This window comes from Bos mutus, chromosome 9, assembly GCF_027580195.1.
Source record: "Bos mutus isolate GX-2022 chromosome 9, NWIPB_WYAK_1.1, whole genome shotgun sequence".
Lineage (NCBI taxonomy): Eukaryota > Metazoa > Chordata > Mammalia > Artiodactyla > Bovidae > Bos > Bos mutus.
The window spans coordinates 32268569-32288520 of NC_091625.1; the positions used below are offsets into that span (position 1 = coordinate 32268569).

General features: G+C 40.2%; 1 protein-coding gene across 3 annotated transcripts in view; it reads left to right on the plus strand.

Moving 5' to 3' along the window:
- Positions 1–19952, plus strand: part of MCM9 (minichromosome maintenance 9 homologous recombination repair factor) — a 97063-nt gene that overhangs the window by 60022 nt on the left and 17089 nt on the right. For all 3 annotated transcript variants that reach the window (XM_070376361.1, XM_005901640.3, XM_070376360.1), the window contains one exon: positions 3186–3360. In XM_070376361.1, the coding sequence (XP_070232462.1) occupies positions 3186–3360 (175 nt within the window). The remainder of the gene's footprint in view (positions 1–3185; positions 3361–19952) is intronic.

Sequence of the window (19952 nt, forward strand, 5' to 3'; positions counted from 1 at the left end):
TGAGAGATATATACAAAAAACTGTAAGACACTGTAAGAAAACTATAAGATGCTGGTGAAAGAAACCAAAAACAATATAAACAGATAGATTATACCATGTTCTTGGATCAGAAGAATCAGTGTTGTGAAAATGATTCCATATTGGAGTCACACCACTACCCAAAGCCATTTATAGATTCAGTGCAACCCCTATCAAATTATCAGTGGCATTTTTCACAGAACTAGTACAAAAAATTTCTATGGAAACACAAAAGACCCCAAATAGCCAAAGAACTTGAGAAAGAAGAATGGAGCTAGAGGAATCAACCTTCCTGAGCTCAGACTACACCACAAAACCACAGTCATTAAGACAGTAATAGTACTGGCACAAAAACAGAAATATTGACCAATGGAACAAGATAGAAAGCCCAGAGATAAACCTACACACCTATGGGCACCTTATCTTTGAAAAAGGAGCCAACGATATACAATGGAGAAAGACAGCCTCTTCAATAAGTAGTGCTGGAAAAACTGGACAGCTCCATGTAAAAGAGTGAAATTAAAAACACTTGCTAACACCAACATAAAGATAACCTCAAAATGGATTAAAGACCTAAGTGTAAGACCAGAAACTGCAAAACTCCTTTTAGAGGAAAGCATAGGCAGAACACTGACATAAATCACAGCAAGATTTATGACCCATCTCCTAGAGTAGTGGAAACAAAAACAAAAATAAATGGGACCTAATTAAAATTAAAAGCTTTTGCACGGCAAAGGAAATCATAAACAAGATGAAAAGACAGCTCTCAGAATGGGAGAAATGAATTGCAAATGAAGCAACTGACAAAGGCTTAATCTCCAAAATATATAAGCAGCTCATGCAGCTCAATATCAGAAAAACAAACAACCCAATCAAATGCTGGACAGAAGACTTAAACAGGCATTTCTCCAAAGAAGACATACAGATGGCCAACAAACACTTGAAAAAATGCACAACATCACTTATTAGAGAAATGCAAATAAAAACTACAATGAGGTATCACCTCACACCGGTCAGAATGGCCATCATCAAAAAATCTACAAACAATAAATGCTGGCTAGGATGAGGAGAAAAGGGAACCCTCTTGCACTGTTGGTGGGAATGTAAATTGATATAGCCACCGTAAAGAACAGTATGGAGATTTCTTTAAAAAACTAGAACTAAAACTACCATAACACCCAACAACCCACTACTGGGCATACACCCTGAGAAAACCATATTTGGGGTGGAAGGGAGGTTCAGGAGGGAGGGGACATTTGCTTTACTTCACTGGCAAGAACCTCCAGTATGATTTAAAATAAGTGATGAGAGTGGATATCCATGCCACGTTCTGATCTTGGGGGCAAGGGTTGGGCTGGAGGTAAACATTCAGTATGTTAGCTGTAAGATTTTTTATAAATACTCTTTATCAGACTGAAGAAATTGCCTCTGTTCCTTTGCTTCTGAACACTTCTTTTTTTTTTTTAAATCATGAACGATTGTTGAGTTTTATCAAATTTTTTTTTCTGTATCATTGAGGTGGTTGTTTGCTTTTTCTTCCTTAGTTTGTCAGTAAATTGCAGTGATTAATAGTTGAATGTTGAGTTAGCCTTGCATTCTCTAGATAAACTTCACTTAGTTATGATTTGTTATCATTTTATATATCCTTTTATTTGCTTTTATTTTTTAAGGGTTTTTTGTATCTGTGTTAATGAGGGATACTGATGCATAGTTTTAGTGTATCTTGATCTGCTTTTAGTAATCACAATAATACTGGCTTCATTAAACGAGTTAGGAAGTGTTCCTTGTTTCTCTATATTTTTGAAAGTTTTGTGTAGAATCAGTATTATTTCTTCCATAAATGTCTGGTAGGATTCACCCTGAAGTCATCTCAGCCTGTATGTTGCATCATTTTTAACTACAGAGTCAATTTTCAAAGTAGATACAGGATTTTGCAAGATATCTATTCCTTTTTAGATAAACTTTGTCATTTTATATATTTTAGAGAATGTGACTATTTTCTCTAAGTTAGAACATAGAGTTGTTCATTGTATTTTCTTATTATTAATGTCCTTAGTCTATAGTGATGTCCCCTCTTTCATTTCTGATATTTTTAACTGTGTCTTCTATTTATAACTTTTCTTCTTTTTCCTCCATCAGTCTAGCCAGAGGTTTATCAATTTTTATCAACAATAATTATTATAATTACTCACTCACTGTGTATCTTACACCTTTTAAAAATCTTTATTTATATTCTATTTGAATATCCAAGAATCTTTAAGTAAAATTTTCTGTCATTATCCTTTTTTTTATTGATAAGTAAACTGAGGCCTGGATAAATAATATATCCTTTTTTTTTTTGTAGATAAGTAAACTGAGACCTCAGAGATACTGCAAGTTCTAGACCACTGCAGTAAAGCAAGTCTACAGGAAGTTTTTTGGGTTCCCAATTCATATAAAAGTTATATTTATACTATAATGTAGTCTATTAGATATACAGTAGCATTACATCTAAAAAACCCATACATATTTAATTAAAAAGTACTTTATTGCTAAAACATGCAAATCGTCATCTGAGTAAGTCATAATCTTGAGTAAGTCATGATCTTTTTGCTGGTGGAGGTTCTTGTCTTGATGTTGATAGCTGCTGACTGATCAGATTGATGGTTGCTGAAGGCTGGGGCAGCTGTGCCAATGTCTTAAATAAGACAGTAACGAAGTTTGCCACACCAGTTGGCTCTTCCTTTCACCAGTGATTTTTCTGTAGCAGGCAATAATATCTGCCCACAGTAGAGCTTTGTTTAAATTGGAGTCAATCTCTCAAATCCTGCTGCTGTTTTATCAACTAAATCTATGTAATATTCTAAATCCTTTGTTGTTCTTTCAGTAATCTTCATAGCATCTTCAGCAGTAGATTCCATCCCTTATGCTCATCATAAGAAGCAACTCTTCATAAAGTTTTATCATGAGATTGTAGCAATTCAGGCACATCTCCAGGCTCCACTTCTAGTTCTAGTTTTCTTACTATTTCTACCACATCTTCAGTTACAATAGTAACAGCAAAGATCACTGATCACACATTACTATAAGAAATGTAATAATCATGAAAAAGTTTATAGGATATAAGCTTCATAGTTATAAGACATGCTTTCCAAATAAAAGCTAACACAGCTTGCTCATTTCCTTAGGTCTGACGGTAACTGCTGTAAAAGACTCAGGAGAATGGAATTTGGAGGCGGGAGCATTAGTCCTCGCAGATGCTGGCCTCTGCTGTATCGATGAATTTAATAGCCTCAAAGAGCATGACAGAACTAGTATCCACGAAGCAATGGAGCAGCAAACCATCAGTGTTGCTAAGGCTGGGTAAGTGTTTCTTTTCTCTAGAATTTATGGGAATAGTGAGATTCGTTCATATATGATTATGGGGAAACGTGAACCACATTGAACTGCAAGATGTTTGTTTGGTCCTCTAAGAGATTTATCAGTTAACTGCCACTTTAGTTTTCCCATGGAGATATGTGAAGAAGTAAAGACGAGCTGTTGACAAAAAGAAAAGGACCACTATAAATGTAAATTGACTTAATTCTTGGAGGGAACCTATGAAGAACTTTCAATGCAGCATTCAACTCATTCTCTCATTCAATAATTGTGTATCTGTCTACTCTGGGCACATACTATGTTAGGAATTTTGAAAGGTTCAAAAGAAGGGGAAGAAACTGTAATTTCTGCTTTTGATGGCATTCTCCTTATATATCCAAATGGAAGATTTATCACAGTGTATGGAAAACTAATAATGTATATTAGCATAAGATGAAATACCTACTGTGACTCAAGGAGGCTCAGAGGCTGAGGTATGTAAGCCCCTGACTGCACGTGACCAATGAGGAGGAAAATAGGTAGGTTCAGATAGGAATCCATTTGCCCAGGCCCTGAGGTTGTTGTAAGAAACACATCTGGCTACAAAGGCTGACCATCAAGCAGACTGCCAGGTCATCCAAGCAAAGAACAGAGCCAGAACCATCTCAGCCCTGTTAGAAATGTGAGGCCAACTGACCAGGCAGATAGGGCTGGCGGAACAGTCTTCAAACAGTAGTGACTACTTGGGAGTCGAGCAGACGCTGGTGGGTAGGGATTCTGTGGAACTGATTCATGCTGCTGCTGCTGCTGCTGCGTCGCTTCAGTTGTGTCCGACTCTGTGTGACCCCATAGAGGGCAGCCCACCAGGCTCCCCCGTCCCTGGGATTCTCCAGGCAAGAACACTGGAGTGGGTTGCCATTTCCTTCTCCAATGCATGAAAGTGAAAGGTGAAAGTGAAGTTGCTCAGTCGTGTCCGACTCTTAGCGACCCCATGGACTACAGCCTACCAGGCTCCTCCGTCCATGGGATTTTCCAAGCGAGAGTACTGGAGTGGGGTGCCATTGCCTTCTCCAGGAACTGATTCATATACACTCACAAAAAAGGAAAGGGGAAGGATGGTAAGAGAAAGATATGCCCAGAAGAAAAAGATTCAAGAAAAAGCTGCTGCTGCTCCTGCCACTAAGTCGCTTTAGTTGTGTCCGACTCTGTGCGACCCCAGAGACGGCAGCCCACCAGGCTCCCCCATCCGTGGGATTCTCCAGGCAAGAACACTGGAGTGGGTTGCCATTTCCTTCTCCAATGCATGAAAGTGAAGTCGCTCAGTCGTGTCTGACTCTTCATGACCCCATGGACTGCAGCCTGCCAGGCTCCTCCACCCATCGAGTTTTCCAGGCAAGAGTACTGGAGTGGGTTGCCATTGCCTTCTCCGCAAGAAAAAGCTAGGCAGAACCGTTATCAGATCTATTCGCTTCATTCAATGAATGATCATTCAGAGCCTGCCATTTGCCAGGAACTGGGCTAGACACTGAGAAGTACAGAGATGAATACAACACCATCCTTGAGGTGTTCACTGTTTTGTTGGAAAAGATGGAAGAGCAGCAAAGGGATAAGTCCATAATGAAAGTGTTAGAAGATACTTTAGAAGAATTATTGTTTCTAAACTCTTTATCAGAGAAATTAGAGATACAGTTTACTAAGTGTCTTCAAGTCTACTTTCTCTTCTCATTATGTCTCTCTTTAGTTAGCATGTTTGCTGGTTGATAGAATCTGTGGTTTGTTTTGATATGCCTTTTCCAGAGGCAGTCTGGGACATTTTGAAAGATTCCTGTGGCCTGCCAGGCTCCTCTGTTCATGGAATTCTTCAGGCAAGAATACTGGAGTGGGTGGCCATTCCCTTCTCCAGGGGATCTTCCCAACTCAGGGTTTGAACCCAGGTGTCGTGCATAACAGGCAGATTCTTTACCATCTGAGCCACCAGGGAAGCCCCAATTAACCCTTAACCATCAGGGAAAATTGGAACAAGTGCTATGAACATGTTTTTGAAAGGGAGAAAATTAGCAGTGCTCTAGGATAAGCCACAGAAAAAAATCTGTGGAAGAGAAAATGCTTTATTAACTGCTACTGCCTTACCCTCTACCAAGTGTGAATTAGTATGAACTTTTTGTGCTGTCTCCACAAGTATGTTGTAAGTTCTTATAACTCAACAGTGCCCCCACAGATTGGACAGTATTGTCATAAGCAGAACTACTTCATGTACCAGAAGAGTGCTTGTCACACTATTTGTGGTGATAGACTGGTTTTATTGTTTATATTTCAGTCTGTCACAGAGCAATATTTTTATAAAATCAATAAAATTATTTTTTAATGAAATGAAAAAGCAGAGACATATAAAACGTAAGCCTAAATTCTTCTTGCACTTGGCCTATAGAAAGCTGTACCTCTCTGCTCCTAATGAGAAAAATCCAGATAGCCCACAAAACTCGTGACTTTCCAACCATATCTGAAAGCTGATTTATAAGGAAATCACAGGAATTCAATTCCAAAATGGGACAAGCCCCTCCTAGGAGAGCTGAGGCACGCAGACTGTTCACCTTTGACAGAGCATGAGAGAAACCGGTGGCGGCCGTAGAAGCAAATAAGAAATAGCTACAAAATTTTAAATTTCCTGAAGTCCAGGTGTGGGATAACGTATCAGTTTAGAATAACTCTGGACCCCAAGCCCAAGGGGAGTTCTCACATGTAAGCTCTTCTCCGCAGGACTCCACAGATGCTCACAGGAAAAACTGAACAGGGCGGAGACTGGAGAGACCCCCTGCTTTGCTCATCACTCATGCAGGCCTGCTTGTTCCTGGGGACTAGGCACGAAGTCCTGCTGCTTACCCAGGCACACCTCTCATACAAACCAAAGCCTTTAACTCACTGAGGCTAGGGCAACAAACCCTCATCGCCAGGGCCCCTGGAGGAGGGCTAGAAGCAGAAACTCCTTCTGCCTCAGGAGGAGTTTAGAGAGTCTTCCTTCCTTTGCTCTCAAAAGAACCAGGCAAAAAGATGCTGCTTTGGGGAGAAGGGCAGAAGCATAAGCCATCTTCTCCTAAGGGGAGGGCAGGCAGATCTCTTGGGTCCAGGATTCTTACCCGGTACAAAGCAGAGGTGTGTACCACTCGGAGGATTCTCACCCGGTACAAAGCAGAGAGGTCTGCGCCACCAGAGAGGTCTGCGCCACCTGGAGGATTCTCACCCAGTACAAAGCAGAGAGGTCTGACCACTGGGAAAGGAGAGAAAGACCCCTTCTACCCAAGAAGCATCACAGATACAGGTCAGGGTTCAGCTGCCACCGGTGGGACAGGCAGGAGGCCTTACCACTCTTCCGCCTGTCTCCTCCGAGAGCAGGTACACAGCGCCTGCCAAAGACCAGGAGGCCAAGAAGCAGCCTGGTCTCCAAATAAGTCTAACACCAGTAACGAGCAATAGCAGTCTGCCACTGGGAAGGTGCTCGTCCTCAGTGAGGAAGTGAGGAAAGAGACCCCTCTGGTGCAGATGTGCAGTGACTCCTGGAAGCTGAAAGCAGAGCAGAAACTCAGAGAATAATCTTCCAGCTTTGCACCACAACCTCCACAGTAAGCGGAGTAATTACTGCAGTAATTCAACACCAAAAGAATTGAAAGTCTGTGGTGCACTGAGGGTAAAGATCGTAACTGCAGTGCCAGTGCTCAGACCAGCTGTGCCAGCCTTACACTATACATGAAGTGGTGTGGTATTATTCAAGCGTGGACCATAATCAATTAAAGACATAAACACTGGAGCAACCACTAGAAAGTAAAAGAGATAAAAACTAAAACTAGTAAGTGAGTTGTAGAGATGAAATGACATAAATAATTCAACAGAAGACAGGGGGAGAAGAAAAAGGGAACCAAGAATAGATGAGACAAAGTGAATTAGCAAGATGATAGATTTATTTATTTGTTTACTTGGATTGCACCAAAATTTTTAACTTCTGAGTATGAAAGGATGCAACAGAGTGAAAAGTTAACATGTTGAGTTGGAGAAAATATTTGCAAATCTGAAAAGGAGTTAATAACCAGAATATATAAAGAATTCCTACAACTCAGCAGCACAAACCAATCAAGTTAAAAACTGGACAAAGGACTTGAATACACATTTATCCAAAGATGATTTATACATGGCCAGCAAGCACATGAAAAGATGCTCAGCACCACTAATCATTAGGAAAATGCAAGTCAAACACAATGAAATATCACTGTACAAATGTTCGCATGGTGATCATAAAAACACAAAAACACAGAAAGAGCAAGTGTTAGTGAGGGTGGGGAGCAATTGGAACCCTTGTAGATTATGGAAATATGAAATACAGAATGGTGTAGCTACTATGGAAAATGGTTTTGTGATTCATTTTCAATTTTGCAAGGTAAAATTCCAGAGACTGGTCACACAACAGTGTGAATGTATTTAACACTATTGAATGTACTCTTAGAAATGGTTAAGATGGTGAATTTTATGATATGCATTTTTTACCACAATAAAATGTAATATACAAATTTGAAAAAGCGTAACCCATTCACATTGTTATACTACCCTTTATGTACTTTTAAAAAAGAGTTTTCTAGCCAATATCGTCAAGGTCAGGGTGAGAAGACACCTGAAACTGTCCAAAATTACTTTCCTTCGTTTGTATATAAAGGTGCTCACAGAGCACCTTGTGTTTATGAGCTCAGTTGAGTCTCCAAAATAGTTTCAGAATTATTACACCAACTCCATTGTCAATAACACCAACCACAAAGAAAGTAAGTAATATTCAGGCCTTCTTTGTGGTCTTTTTGAGTTTAGAATATATTCCACTATAGTTATATATGATCAGGGTACATGTTCAAAAGTTAGCAGAGTTCTTTTCTTTGTGTGGTCATATTACTGATTTGATATACAGTTAGGAAACATGTTTTTAAACCTATGTTTGCGTTCACTTTTAGAGTTTGCCTGTCATTCTTTTCGGTTTAATTTTGTTTTCTGAATTTGTAAAATATATTTCAAAAATCAAAACTATTATATCAGGGAACTCCCTGGTGGTCCAGTGGCTAGAACTCGGCGCTTCCATAACATGAGGAATGGATTCAATCCCTGGTCAGGGAACTAAGACCCAACATGCCTTGAGATGCAGTCAAAAGCAAAACTTTTATATCAAAGAGGTTACACTCATATCCCTACCTCTTCCATTCTGTTTTCTCCTGTCCCTTCAGATCAGATCAGATCAGTCGCTCAGTCGTGTCTGACTCTTTGCAACCCCATGAATCGCAGCACGCCAGGCCTCCCTGTCCATCACAAACTCCCGGAGTTCACTGAGACTCATGTCCATTGAGTCAGTGATGCCATCCAGCCATCTCATCCTCTGTCGTCCCCTTCTCCTCCTGCCCCCAATCCCTCCCAGCATCAGAGTCTTTTCCAATGAGTCAACTCTTCGCATGAGGTGGCCAAAGTACTGGAGTTTCAGCTTTAGCATCACTCCTTCCAAAGAAATCCCAGGGCTGATCTCCTTCAGAATGGACTGGTTGGATCTCCTTGCAGAAGTCTCAAGAGTCTTCTCCAACACCACAGTTCAAAAGCATCAATTCTTTGGCGCTCAGCCTTCTTCACAGTCCAACTCTCACATCCATACATGACCACAGGAAAAACCATAGCCTTGACTAGACGAACCTTTGTTGGCAAAGTAATATCTCTGCTTTTCAATATGCTATCTAGGTTGGTCATAACTTTCCTTCCAAGGAGTAAGCGTCTTTTAATTTCATAGCTGCAGTCACCATCTGTAGTGATTTTGGAGCCCAGAAAAATAAAGTCTGACACTGTTTCCCCATCTATTTCCCATGAAGTGGTGGGACCTGATGCCATGATCTTCGTTTTCTGAATGTTGAGCTTTAAGCCAACTTTTTCACTCTCCTCTTTCACTTTCATCAAGAGGCTTTTGAGTTCCTCTTCACTTTCTGCCATAAGGGTGGTGTCATCTGCATATCTGAGGTTATTGATATTTCTCCTGGCAATAAACCTTTTTCACTGATTTCTGATTTAACATATTTTTTTTTTTGCAAAACTAAGCAAAGACATGTCTCTGTACACATGCACATCTCCCTTCTTCTTATGCAAAACATGTCATAATATAAATGCTCTTTGGCACTGCTTTAGTGATAATTATTACATGTAGTGTCCTTATTATCTCTTTCATATTTTTTAAGAAATTCTGCAATTTTATTTTATACATCCCCTTTCTCGCAAGATTTGTTTTAAACAGTTTTTAACCTCCAGGTAGAAGGATCTTTGGAAAATTACTGGTGTTTTGATGGTGCTATTAATTTCTGGTTTCATTGCATTCTGGTCAGAGAGTGCTATTTGTGTTATTTCAACTTTAAGGAACTTCCTGAGGCTTTTCTCTGTGTGGCCTGACACTAGGAGAGTTTCATGACTGGCCCATCTGTGCTTGAGAAGTTGTATTCTCTATTATCAGGATATAATACACAGAAACACACATTTAAACTGTACCTTATAAGATCTCCTATATCTTTACTTAATCTTTTGTCTGCTTGATGTGTCTTAGGCTGAAAGTGGTTTGTTAAAGTCTCTTGCTATAACTGTATGTCTGTTGTTTTCTCTTTGCATTTCTCACATCAGAAACTTTGAATAACATTCTGCTTTATCAAGGTAGTTGCTTTAGCTTTGCACTTTGTGTTAATACTATGTGGTCTGAATTTTACCTTGCTTTATATCAAGATCGCAACTCCTGATTTCATATTATTTACATTTGCCTAATATATCTTTGCTTCTTCCTTTATGTTTAGCCTTTTGATTGTAATTTGTTCTCTTGTATACACCATAAAGTTGGTTTCACTTTATTTTGTTTTGCTTTGTTTTACAAGTAACCTGGAAGTCTTTTTCTTTTAATATATGAGTTAAGTACATTTACATTTATTGGTATTAGCAATATTCTTGATGTCAAGTACTTCATTTTTTTAAAAAACTTGCTATGTTTCTCTTTTTTTATTTGTTTGACATTTAGGAAGGTTTGTATTTTGTTATACATTAGGGGTTGGCAAATTTTTTGTGTAAAGGTCCAGATACCTATTTTAGGCTTTTGTGGGCTATATTGTCTCTGGTCTCTCTTACTCACCTCTGCTAATGCAGACAATATGACTGCATCAATATGTCTATAATGTGTACAGAATAAAGAAGCCATAGACAGTATGTATATGAATGGGAATAGCTGTTTTCCAGTGAAATTTTACTTACAAAAATAAATGGAGACCTAGATTTGACCTGCTCGCTGTAATTTGACACCACGTGTAGTTGACAACACCTATTGTAGGACTTACCTTAAATACTTTTCATAATACCTGCATCCCCTTTGTCTTCCCTTGGGAGCTTTAAATAATATCCTGTAACTGTACTTCATTACCCATGTGATAACCACTGAGTGTGTTCTACTATCCCTTTTCCCCCTTCTCTTTACTATTACAAAATGATTATATTCTTTATACTTTGTCAGGACAAATAACACTTGTATTTATATACTCTTCTATTTTTATGCCTTCATTTTTCTCTTAGACCTAAAATTAAATATATTGAAGACTCACCATCAGTCCTTTTGCCAGAGTAGCACCATCGTCTCTTGGTTAAATGAAGCTCTCCTCAAACAGATTCCTTGGGAAGAGTTCCTGAGTTCTATACTGACTTTGTGCATATTTAAAACTATTTTTCATAGGTTTGATACTTGAAAAACAACATGACTGGATATAAAAATGTAGCCTTACACTTTCTTTCCTATAGTCTTGCTTTGCATGTTGTATTGACAAGTCGAGTGCCATTCTGATATCCTTTACTTTGTAGGCAATTTGATATTCTTGCCTGAAGGCCCAGAAGGATTTTTCGTCTTTGTGGTTTAAGCATAATACTTTTACTAGGCTATATCTCAGTTGATTATTCTTGGTCATTTTTTTTAGATGTTAGTGAAATGTAAAGGCTCTTTGAAATGTAAAAGGCTTCATTTCTTTTTGGAAATTTTTCTTGAATTAAGGTCTCACATATTCTGTTCTTTGTTTTTTATTTTTCAGAAATCTTAATTACGTGTGTTAGGTCTTTTTTGCCTAGATTCTATAGCAACCAGTGTTTTTCTTAGACTTTTTAGCTCTTTTGTATTTCATTTTTATTGCCTTGGCATTTTTATTCCTCCCCTTAGCACCCGTTTTTATACTTTCATTCCTGTCTGTCCTCTCTTTGGCACCCTAGATTTAAATGTTTGTTTCTAAAATTACTGTCTCCCTCTCTTCACCCATTTTCTTCCCTGAGTCACTCTGGATAGTCATCTTCCTCTTTCTTATATTTTTCTGTTCTGAGTTTTTGATTTCTGATTTGGAATGATTTTTCATATGTACAAATGTTTGTTTAGGAACGTTTAAGTGAGGATATTAAATACAGATTTCTGTTCTGTGGATTTTTCAAGGGAATGGTGGGATGGACTTTTATCAACTAAGGTATTTTGATTTTTGTGATACTCTTATATAAATAACACTAGGACCACAGCCTTGTCTAACTCAATGAAACTAAGCCATGCCCGTGGGGCAACCCAAGACAGGTGGGTCATGGTGGAGAGATTTGACAGAATGTGGTCCACTGGAGAAGGGAATGCCAAACCACTTCAGTATTCTTGCCTTGAGAACCCCATGAACAGTATGAAAAGGCAAAATGATAGGATACTGAAAGAGAAACTCCCCAGGTCAGTAGGTGCCCAATATGCTACTGGAGATCAGTGGAGACATAACTCCAGAAAGAATGAAGGGATGGAGCCAAAGCAAAAACAGTACCCAGCTGTGGATGTGACTGGTGATAGAAGCAAGGTCCGATGCTATAAAGAGCAATATTGCATAGGAATCTGGAATGTCAGGTCCATGAATCAAGGCAAATTGGAAGTGGTCAAACAAGAGATAGCAAGAGTGAATGTCGACATTCTAGGAATCAGCGAACTGAAATGGACCGGAATGGGTGAATTTAACTCAGATGACCATTATATCTACTACTGCGGGCAGGAATCCCTCAGAAGAAATGGAGTGGCCATCATGGTCAACAAAAGAGTCCGAAATGCAGGACTTGGATGCAATCTCAAAAACAACAGAATGATCTCTGTTCATTTCCAAGGCAAACCATTCAGTATCACAGTAATCCAAGTCTATGCCCCAACCAGTAATGCTGAAGAAGCTGAAGTTGAATGGTTCTATGAAGACCTACAAGACCTTTCAGAACTAACACCCAAAAAAGATGTCCTTTTCATTATAGGGGAGTGGAATGCAAAAGTAGGAAGTCAAGAAACACCTGGAGTAACAGGCAAATTTGGCCTTGGAATACAGAATGAAGCAGGGCAAAGACTGATAGACTTTTGCCAAGAAAACACACTGGTCATAGCAAACACCCTTTTCCAACAACACAAGAGAAGACTCTATACATGGACATCACCAGATGGTCAACACCAAAATCAGATTGATTATATTCTTTGCAGCCAAAGATGGAGAAGCTCTATACAGTCAGCAAAAACAAGACCAGGAGCTGACTGTGGCTCAGACCATGAACTCCTTATTGCCAAATTCAGACTTAAATTGAAGAAAGTAGGGAAAACCACTAGAGCATTCAGGTATGACCTAAATCAAATCCCTTATGATTATACAGTGGAAGTGAGAAATAGATTTAAGGGCCTAGATCTGATAGAGTGCCTGATGAACTGTGGAATGAGGTTCGTGACATTGTGCAGGAGACAGGGATCAAGACCATTCCCATAGAAAAGAAATGCAAAAAAGCAAAATGGCTGTCTGGGGAGGCCTTACATATAGCTGTGAAAAGAAAAGAAGTGAAAAGCAAAGGAGAAAAGGAAAGATATAAACATCTGAATGCAGAGTTCCAAAGAATAGCAAGAAGAGATAAGAAAGCCTTCTTCAGCGATCAATGCAAAGAAATAGAGGAAAACAACAGAATGGGAAAGACTAGGGATCTCTTCAAGAAAATCAGAGATACCAAAGGAACATTTCATGCAAAGATGAGCTCGATAAAGGACAGAAATGGTATGGACCTAACAGAAGCAGAAGATATTAAGAAGAGATGGCAAGAATACACAGAAGAGCTGTACAAAAAAGATCTTCACGACCCAGATAATCACGAGGGTGTGATCACTGACCTAGAGCCAGACATCCTGGAATGTGAAGTCAAATGGGCCTTAGAAAGCATCACTATGAACAAAGCTAGTGGAGGTGATGGAATTCCAGTTGAGCTATTCCAAATCCTGAAAGATGATGCTGTAAAAGTGCTGCACTCAAAATGCCAGCAAATTTGGAAAACTCAGCAGTGGCCACAGGACTGGAAAAGGTCAGTTTTCATTCCAATCCCAAAGAAAGGCAATGCCAAAGAATGCTCAAACTACCGCACAGTTGCACTCATCTCACACGCTAGTAAAGTAATGCTTAAAATTCTCCAAGCCAGGCTTCAGCAATATGTGAACCGTGAACTTCCTGATGTTCAAGCTGGTTTTAGAAAAGGCAGAGGAACCAGAGACCAAATTGCCAACATCTGCTGGATCATGGAAAAAGCAAGAGAGTTCCAGAAAAACATCTATTTCTGCTTTATTGACTATGCCAAAGCCTTTGACTGTGTGGATCACAATCAACTGTGGAAAATTCTGAAAGAGATGGGAATACTAGACCACCTGATCTGCCTCTTGAGAAATTTGTATGCAAGTCAGGAAGCAACAGTTAGAACTGGACATGGAACAACAGAGTGGTTCCAAATAGGAAAAGGAGTTCGTCAAGGCTGTATATTGTTACCCTGCTTATTTAACCTATATGCAGAGCACATCGTGAGAAACGCTGGACTGGAAGAAACACAAGCTGGAATCAAGATTGCCAGGAGAAATATCAATAACCTCAGATATGCAGATGACACCACCCTTATGGCAGCAAGTGAAGAGGAACTCAAAAGCCTCTTGATGAAAGTGAAAGTGGAGAGTGAAAAAGTTGGCTTAAAGCTCAACATTCAGAAAACGAAGATCATGGCATCCGGTCCCACCACTTCATGGGAAATAGATGGGTTAACGGTGGAAACAGTGTCAGACATTATTTTTCTGGGCTCCAAAATCACTGCAGATGGTGACTGCAGCCATGAAATTAAAAGACGCTTACTCCTTGGAAGGAAAGTTATGACCAACCTAGATAGCATATTGAAAAGCAGAGACATTACTTTGCCAACAAAGGTTCGTCTAGTCAAGGCTATGGTTTTTCCTGTGGTCATGTATGGATGTGAGAGTTGGACTGTGAAGAAGGCTGAGTGCCGAAGAATTGATGCTTTTGAACTGTGGTGTTGGAGAAGACTCTTGAGACTTCTGCAAGGAGATCCAACCAGTCCATTCTGAAGGAGATCAGCCCTGGGATTTCTTTGGAAGGAATGATGCTAAAGCTGAAACTCCAGTACCTTGGCCACCTCATGCGAAGAGTTGACTCATTGGAAAAGACTCTGATGCTGGGAGGGATTGGGGGCAGGAGGAGAAGGGGACGACAGAGGATGAGATGGCTGGATGGCATCACGGACTCAATGGATGTGGGTCTGGGTGAACTCCGGGAGATGGTGATGGACAGGGAGTCCTGGCGTGCTGCGATTCATGGGGTTGCAAAGAGTTAGACACGACTGAGCAACTGATCTGATCTAATCTGATATAAATATTACTCCAATTCACTAAAAAATGTCTCATCTTTTCCTGAATCATTTGTAGTAGTTACTCTATTAAGGTGGTAGTCAGAGATTTGGATGGTATACTAGTTTTTAGTTCAGAGTAACCTCAGTTCAGTCCATTTTACTTAATGGAGTTTTTTCCCTAAGGTTTACAAGGGGCGATATGTGTAGGTTGATGTGTCTTCTGATTTTGTTTCTCATTTGTGTTGTAGGATCTTTAATATCTATAGCTTGTCTCCTTCAAGACTCCAAGGGATTCCTGTCCCTCACATCTCCTCCAGGCCTGCTTCCTCTGGTCCCAGGAACTTTCAGGGTCCTCTGTCTGTTCCCTAGGAGCCACTGCTTTGATGACGCCTGAAGCCCTGTTCTCAGTATTCCCCACTCATGGGGCTCCCTTTTTGTGAGGATGGTTTTATCTGTGTTCGTCCATCATGAGGAACCCACTGCCCTCTCCCCCTTTTCATTCAGTCTCCACTGATCTTCCTACTTCATTGTGGGCTCTGGATTAGCTTTGCTGGTTTCTAACGTCTGTTCGGGCCTCCCTTGTGGCTCAGACGGTAAAGCATCTGCCTACAATGTGGGAAACCCGGGTTCGATCCCTGGGTCAAGAAGTTCCCCTGGAGAACGAAATGGCTACCCACTCCAGTATTCTTGCCTGGAAAATCCCATGGATGGAAGAGCCTGGTAGGCTACAGTCCATGGGGTCGCAAAGAGTCGGACATGACTGAGCGACTTCATAAATTCATAAATAATGTCCGTGTACGTGGAGCTTGAAGTTTGTAGTATTCTCTCCCTTAGGTAGCTTTCAGGGCTTTTGGGTTTTGTGTATCTTATTTGCTAATTATTTATCAATAAGGTCTACTTTCTCTGTCTTTGATTTATTTGTGTGTTTGTGCATTTTTTAGGCTTCTCCACCTCTCTAGTAGTTTGGCTTTCCCTCTTATGTCCATTTCAAACGGACCTCAAGAGAGGCTCAGTTAGGCTCAGTTATCATCCCTATCAGAAGCTTTGGGCAAGACCAGCTCAGAGGCCTCTGGCCAGTTTGGGTCAGGTCTCAATATCTGGTCCAGCCAGTGGTCCATGTATGGCCATTTCTGTAGAAGGGATTGTGGAGTTATGTGCTTGGTGGGCATTCCAGTGCTTAGCCTGTCCAGGACTGTAATGAGGACAGAAGAATCACTTAAGAAAGATACCAAAAAACAAGTCATGCATCAGTTGTAAGTACTAGTAGATTTGGTGGTGCTAGGAAACAATAGCTTAGACAGGCAGCCAGAGTAGCCTGGTGAATCAATCTAAATAGGTTGTCGCTCAGCTGTTCAGTTGTGTCCAACTCTTTGTGACCCCATGGAGTGTAGCACACCAGGTTTCCCTGTCTTTCACCATCTCCCAGAGTTTGCTCAAACACATGTCCATTGAGTCACTGATGCCATTCAACCATCTCATCCACTGTCATCCACTTCTCCTGCCTTCAATCTTTCCTACCATCAGAGTCTTTTTCAATGAGTTGGCTCTTCACATCAGGTGGCCCAAATATTGGAGCTTCAGCTTCAGCATCAGTCCTTCCATTGAATATTCAGGACTGATTTCCTTTAGGACGGACTGGTTTGATTTCAGGGAGTCTCAAGAGTCTTCTCCAACACCACAGTTTTAAGCATCAATTCTTAGGCACTCAGCCTTCTTTATGGTCCAGCTCTCACATCTGTACATGACTACTGGAAAGACCATAGTTTTGACTATATGGACCAAAGTTTATTTTGGCAAAGTAATGTCTCTGCTTTTTAATACACTGTATAAGTTTGTCATAGCTTTTCTTCCAAGGAGCAAGGATCTTTTAATTTCATGGCTGCAGTCACCGTCTGCGGTGATTATGGAGCCCAAGAAAATAATCTCTCACTGTTTCCATTGTTTCCCCATCTATTTGCCATGAAGTGATGGGACCAGATGCCACAATCTTAGGTTTTTGAATGCTGAGTTTTATGTGAGCTTTTTTACTCTCCTCTTTCACCTTCATCAAGAACTTTTTAGTTCCTTTTTGTTTTCTGCCACAAAGGTGGTGTCATCTGCATATCTGAGGTTATTGATATGTCTCCTGGCAATCTTGATTCCAGTCCTGATTTGTGCTTCATCCAACCTGGCATTTCACATGATGTATTCTGTAAACAAGTTAAATAAGCAGGGTGACAATATACACCCTTGACGTATTCCTTTCCCAATTTTGAATAAGTCTCTCGTTCCATGCCTGGTTCTGTTGCTTTTTGACCTGCATACTGGTCTCTCAGGAGGCAGGTAAGGTGGTCTGATATTCCCATCTCTTTCAGAATTTTCCACAGTTTGTTGTGATCCACAAAGTCAAAGGCTTTAGTGTAGTCAATGAAGCAGAAGTAGATGTTTTTCTGGAATTCTCTTGTTTTTTTCTGTGATTCAGTGGATGTTGGCAATTTGATCTCTGGTTCCTCTGCCTTTTCTAAATCCAGCTTATACATCTGGAAGTTCTTGGTTCATGTACTGTTTAAGCCTAGCCTGAAGGATTTTGAGTGTTACCTTCTAGCATGTGAAATGAGTACAGTTGTACAGTAGTTTGAACATTCTTTGGCATTGCCCTTCTTTGGGATTGGAATGAAAACTGACCTTTTCAAGTCCTGTGGCCACTGCTGAGTTTTCTAAATTTGCTGGCATATTAAGTGCAGCACTTTCACAGCTTCATCTTTTAGGGTTTGAAATAACTCACCTGGAATTCTATCATCTCTACTAGCTTTGTTCATAGTGATGCTTCCTAAGACCCATTTGACTTTGCACTCCAGGATGTCTGGGTGATCACACCATTATGGTTATCCAGGTCATCTTTTTTGTATAGATCTAAATAGGAGGTGGCTTTTCTTGAGAAAAGTCTTGAACTCAGAGGATTTCAAAGAGATGGACAAAAAGAATAGCAGGGTTTTAAAAGACATTACTTAGTCACAAGTACCTAGTGAGTTGTAAACTCTTGGTCAAACTCTGTATTTTGTAGAGTGAGTGAGTGAAGTCACTCAGTTTTGTCCAACTCTTTGCGACTCTGTGGACTGTAGCCTACCAGGCTTCTCCATCCATGGGATTCTCCAGGCAAGAATTCTGGAGTGGGTTACCGTTTCCTTCTCCAGGGGATCTTCCCGACCCAGGGATTGAACCCAGGTCTCCTGCATTGGAGGCAGACGCTTTAACCTCTGGGCCACCAGGGAAGCCCGGATGTATTTTGTAGAAGTTCTTACAATTTCTCCCCAGATCATAGTTACCACCAATTATGTGATCTTTCTTCCTTATTCAAGTTGTCCTTGTAGTTGTTTTTTTTTTTTTTCAACTTTTATTTTGACATCACTGTAATAGCTGTTATATCACTTAACGGACAAGTGTAAGAATATGCCACATGTTGGCTTTGCTCTTGGGCTGGTGGTTAAGTGTGCCCTCTGTCACCACGGTCCATCTGTCATCTCCTTGGTGGTAGGAATAAAGGAAAACACTCTTCAAGTTCCACTTTAGCATTTGTGTTCATTTTTCATAGCACTGGCTCTGGGTCACTCAATGACTTATGAAAAAGTTGGAGATTCCTTAAAAAACTGGAAATAGAACTGCCTTATGATCCAGCAATCCCACTGCTGGGCATCCACACTGAGGAAACCAGAACTGAAAGAGACACGTGTACCCCAGTGTTCATCGCAGCACTGTTTGCAATAGCCAGGACATGAAAGCAACCTAGATGTCCATCAGCAGATGAATGGATAAGAAAGCTGTGGTACATATATACAATGGAGTATTACTCAGCCATTAAAAAGAATACATTTGAATCAGTTCTAATGAGGTGGATGAAACTGGAGCCTATTATACAGAGTGAAGTAAGCCAGAAAGAAAAACACCAAGACAGTATACTAATGCATATATATGGAATTTAGAAAGATGGTAACAATAACCCTGTATACGAGACAGCAAAAGAGACACTGATGTATAGAACAGTCTTTTGGACTCTGTGGGAGAGGGAGAGGGTAGGATGATTTGGGAGAATAGCATTGAAGTATGTATAATATCATATATGAAATGAGTCGCCAGTCCAGGTTTGATGCACGATACTGGATGCTTGGGGCTGGTGCACTGGGACAACCCAGAGGGAGGGTATGGGGAGGGAGGAGGGAGGGGGGTTCAGGATGGGGAACACATGTATACCTGTGGCAGATTCATTTTGATATATGGCAAAACCAATACAATATTGTAAAGTTAAAAAATAAAATCAAGATGACAAATAAATAAATAAAAACTGACACTAAAAAAAAAAAAGTTGGATCATCCTCCAATAGTAGCTCATCTAATTTTTTGGCCAGAAGTTTTCAGAGCCTTAAGTTCACTCTCCCTCATCAGAAGCCCATTAATCTTCCTGATAGAAGGTATACAGTTAATTGCCAAGTGTGAACCTTTTCAGAAAATGTGTCTACACACATAAAGCATGTCCAGTTATTCATCAGTAAGCAGGTAAGATGAGTTAAGTATGAAAAGGAAGTACTTAATCATGTATTCAACTAAAATAAAATAAGAATACTCTGAATATTACTCTTGAAACACCTTACTACTCTCCAGCTCAAAGACTTTTCATCCTCTGGTTTTTGTCCCCTAGTGTAGGAGTCCTCACTGAGCCATCATCATCCAGATGTTCTGGGCCCATTCTCTGGGACCAGGCCAAGATGTTCTCTGAGATATTTGATACTTTGCTACATCCTTTTTGGGAACTCTTGGATGGGTCTGCTTTTGTTTTCTCTCTGTCATTGTCTCTCTCATGTCTTAAGTGACTAAAGTCTGATTGACTTGTGAAGGAATTT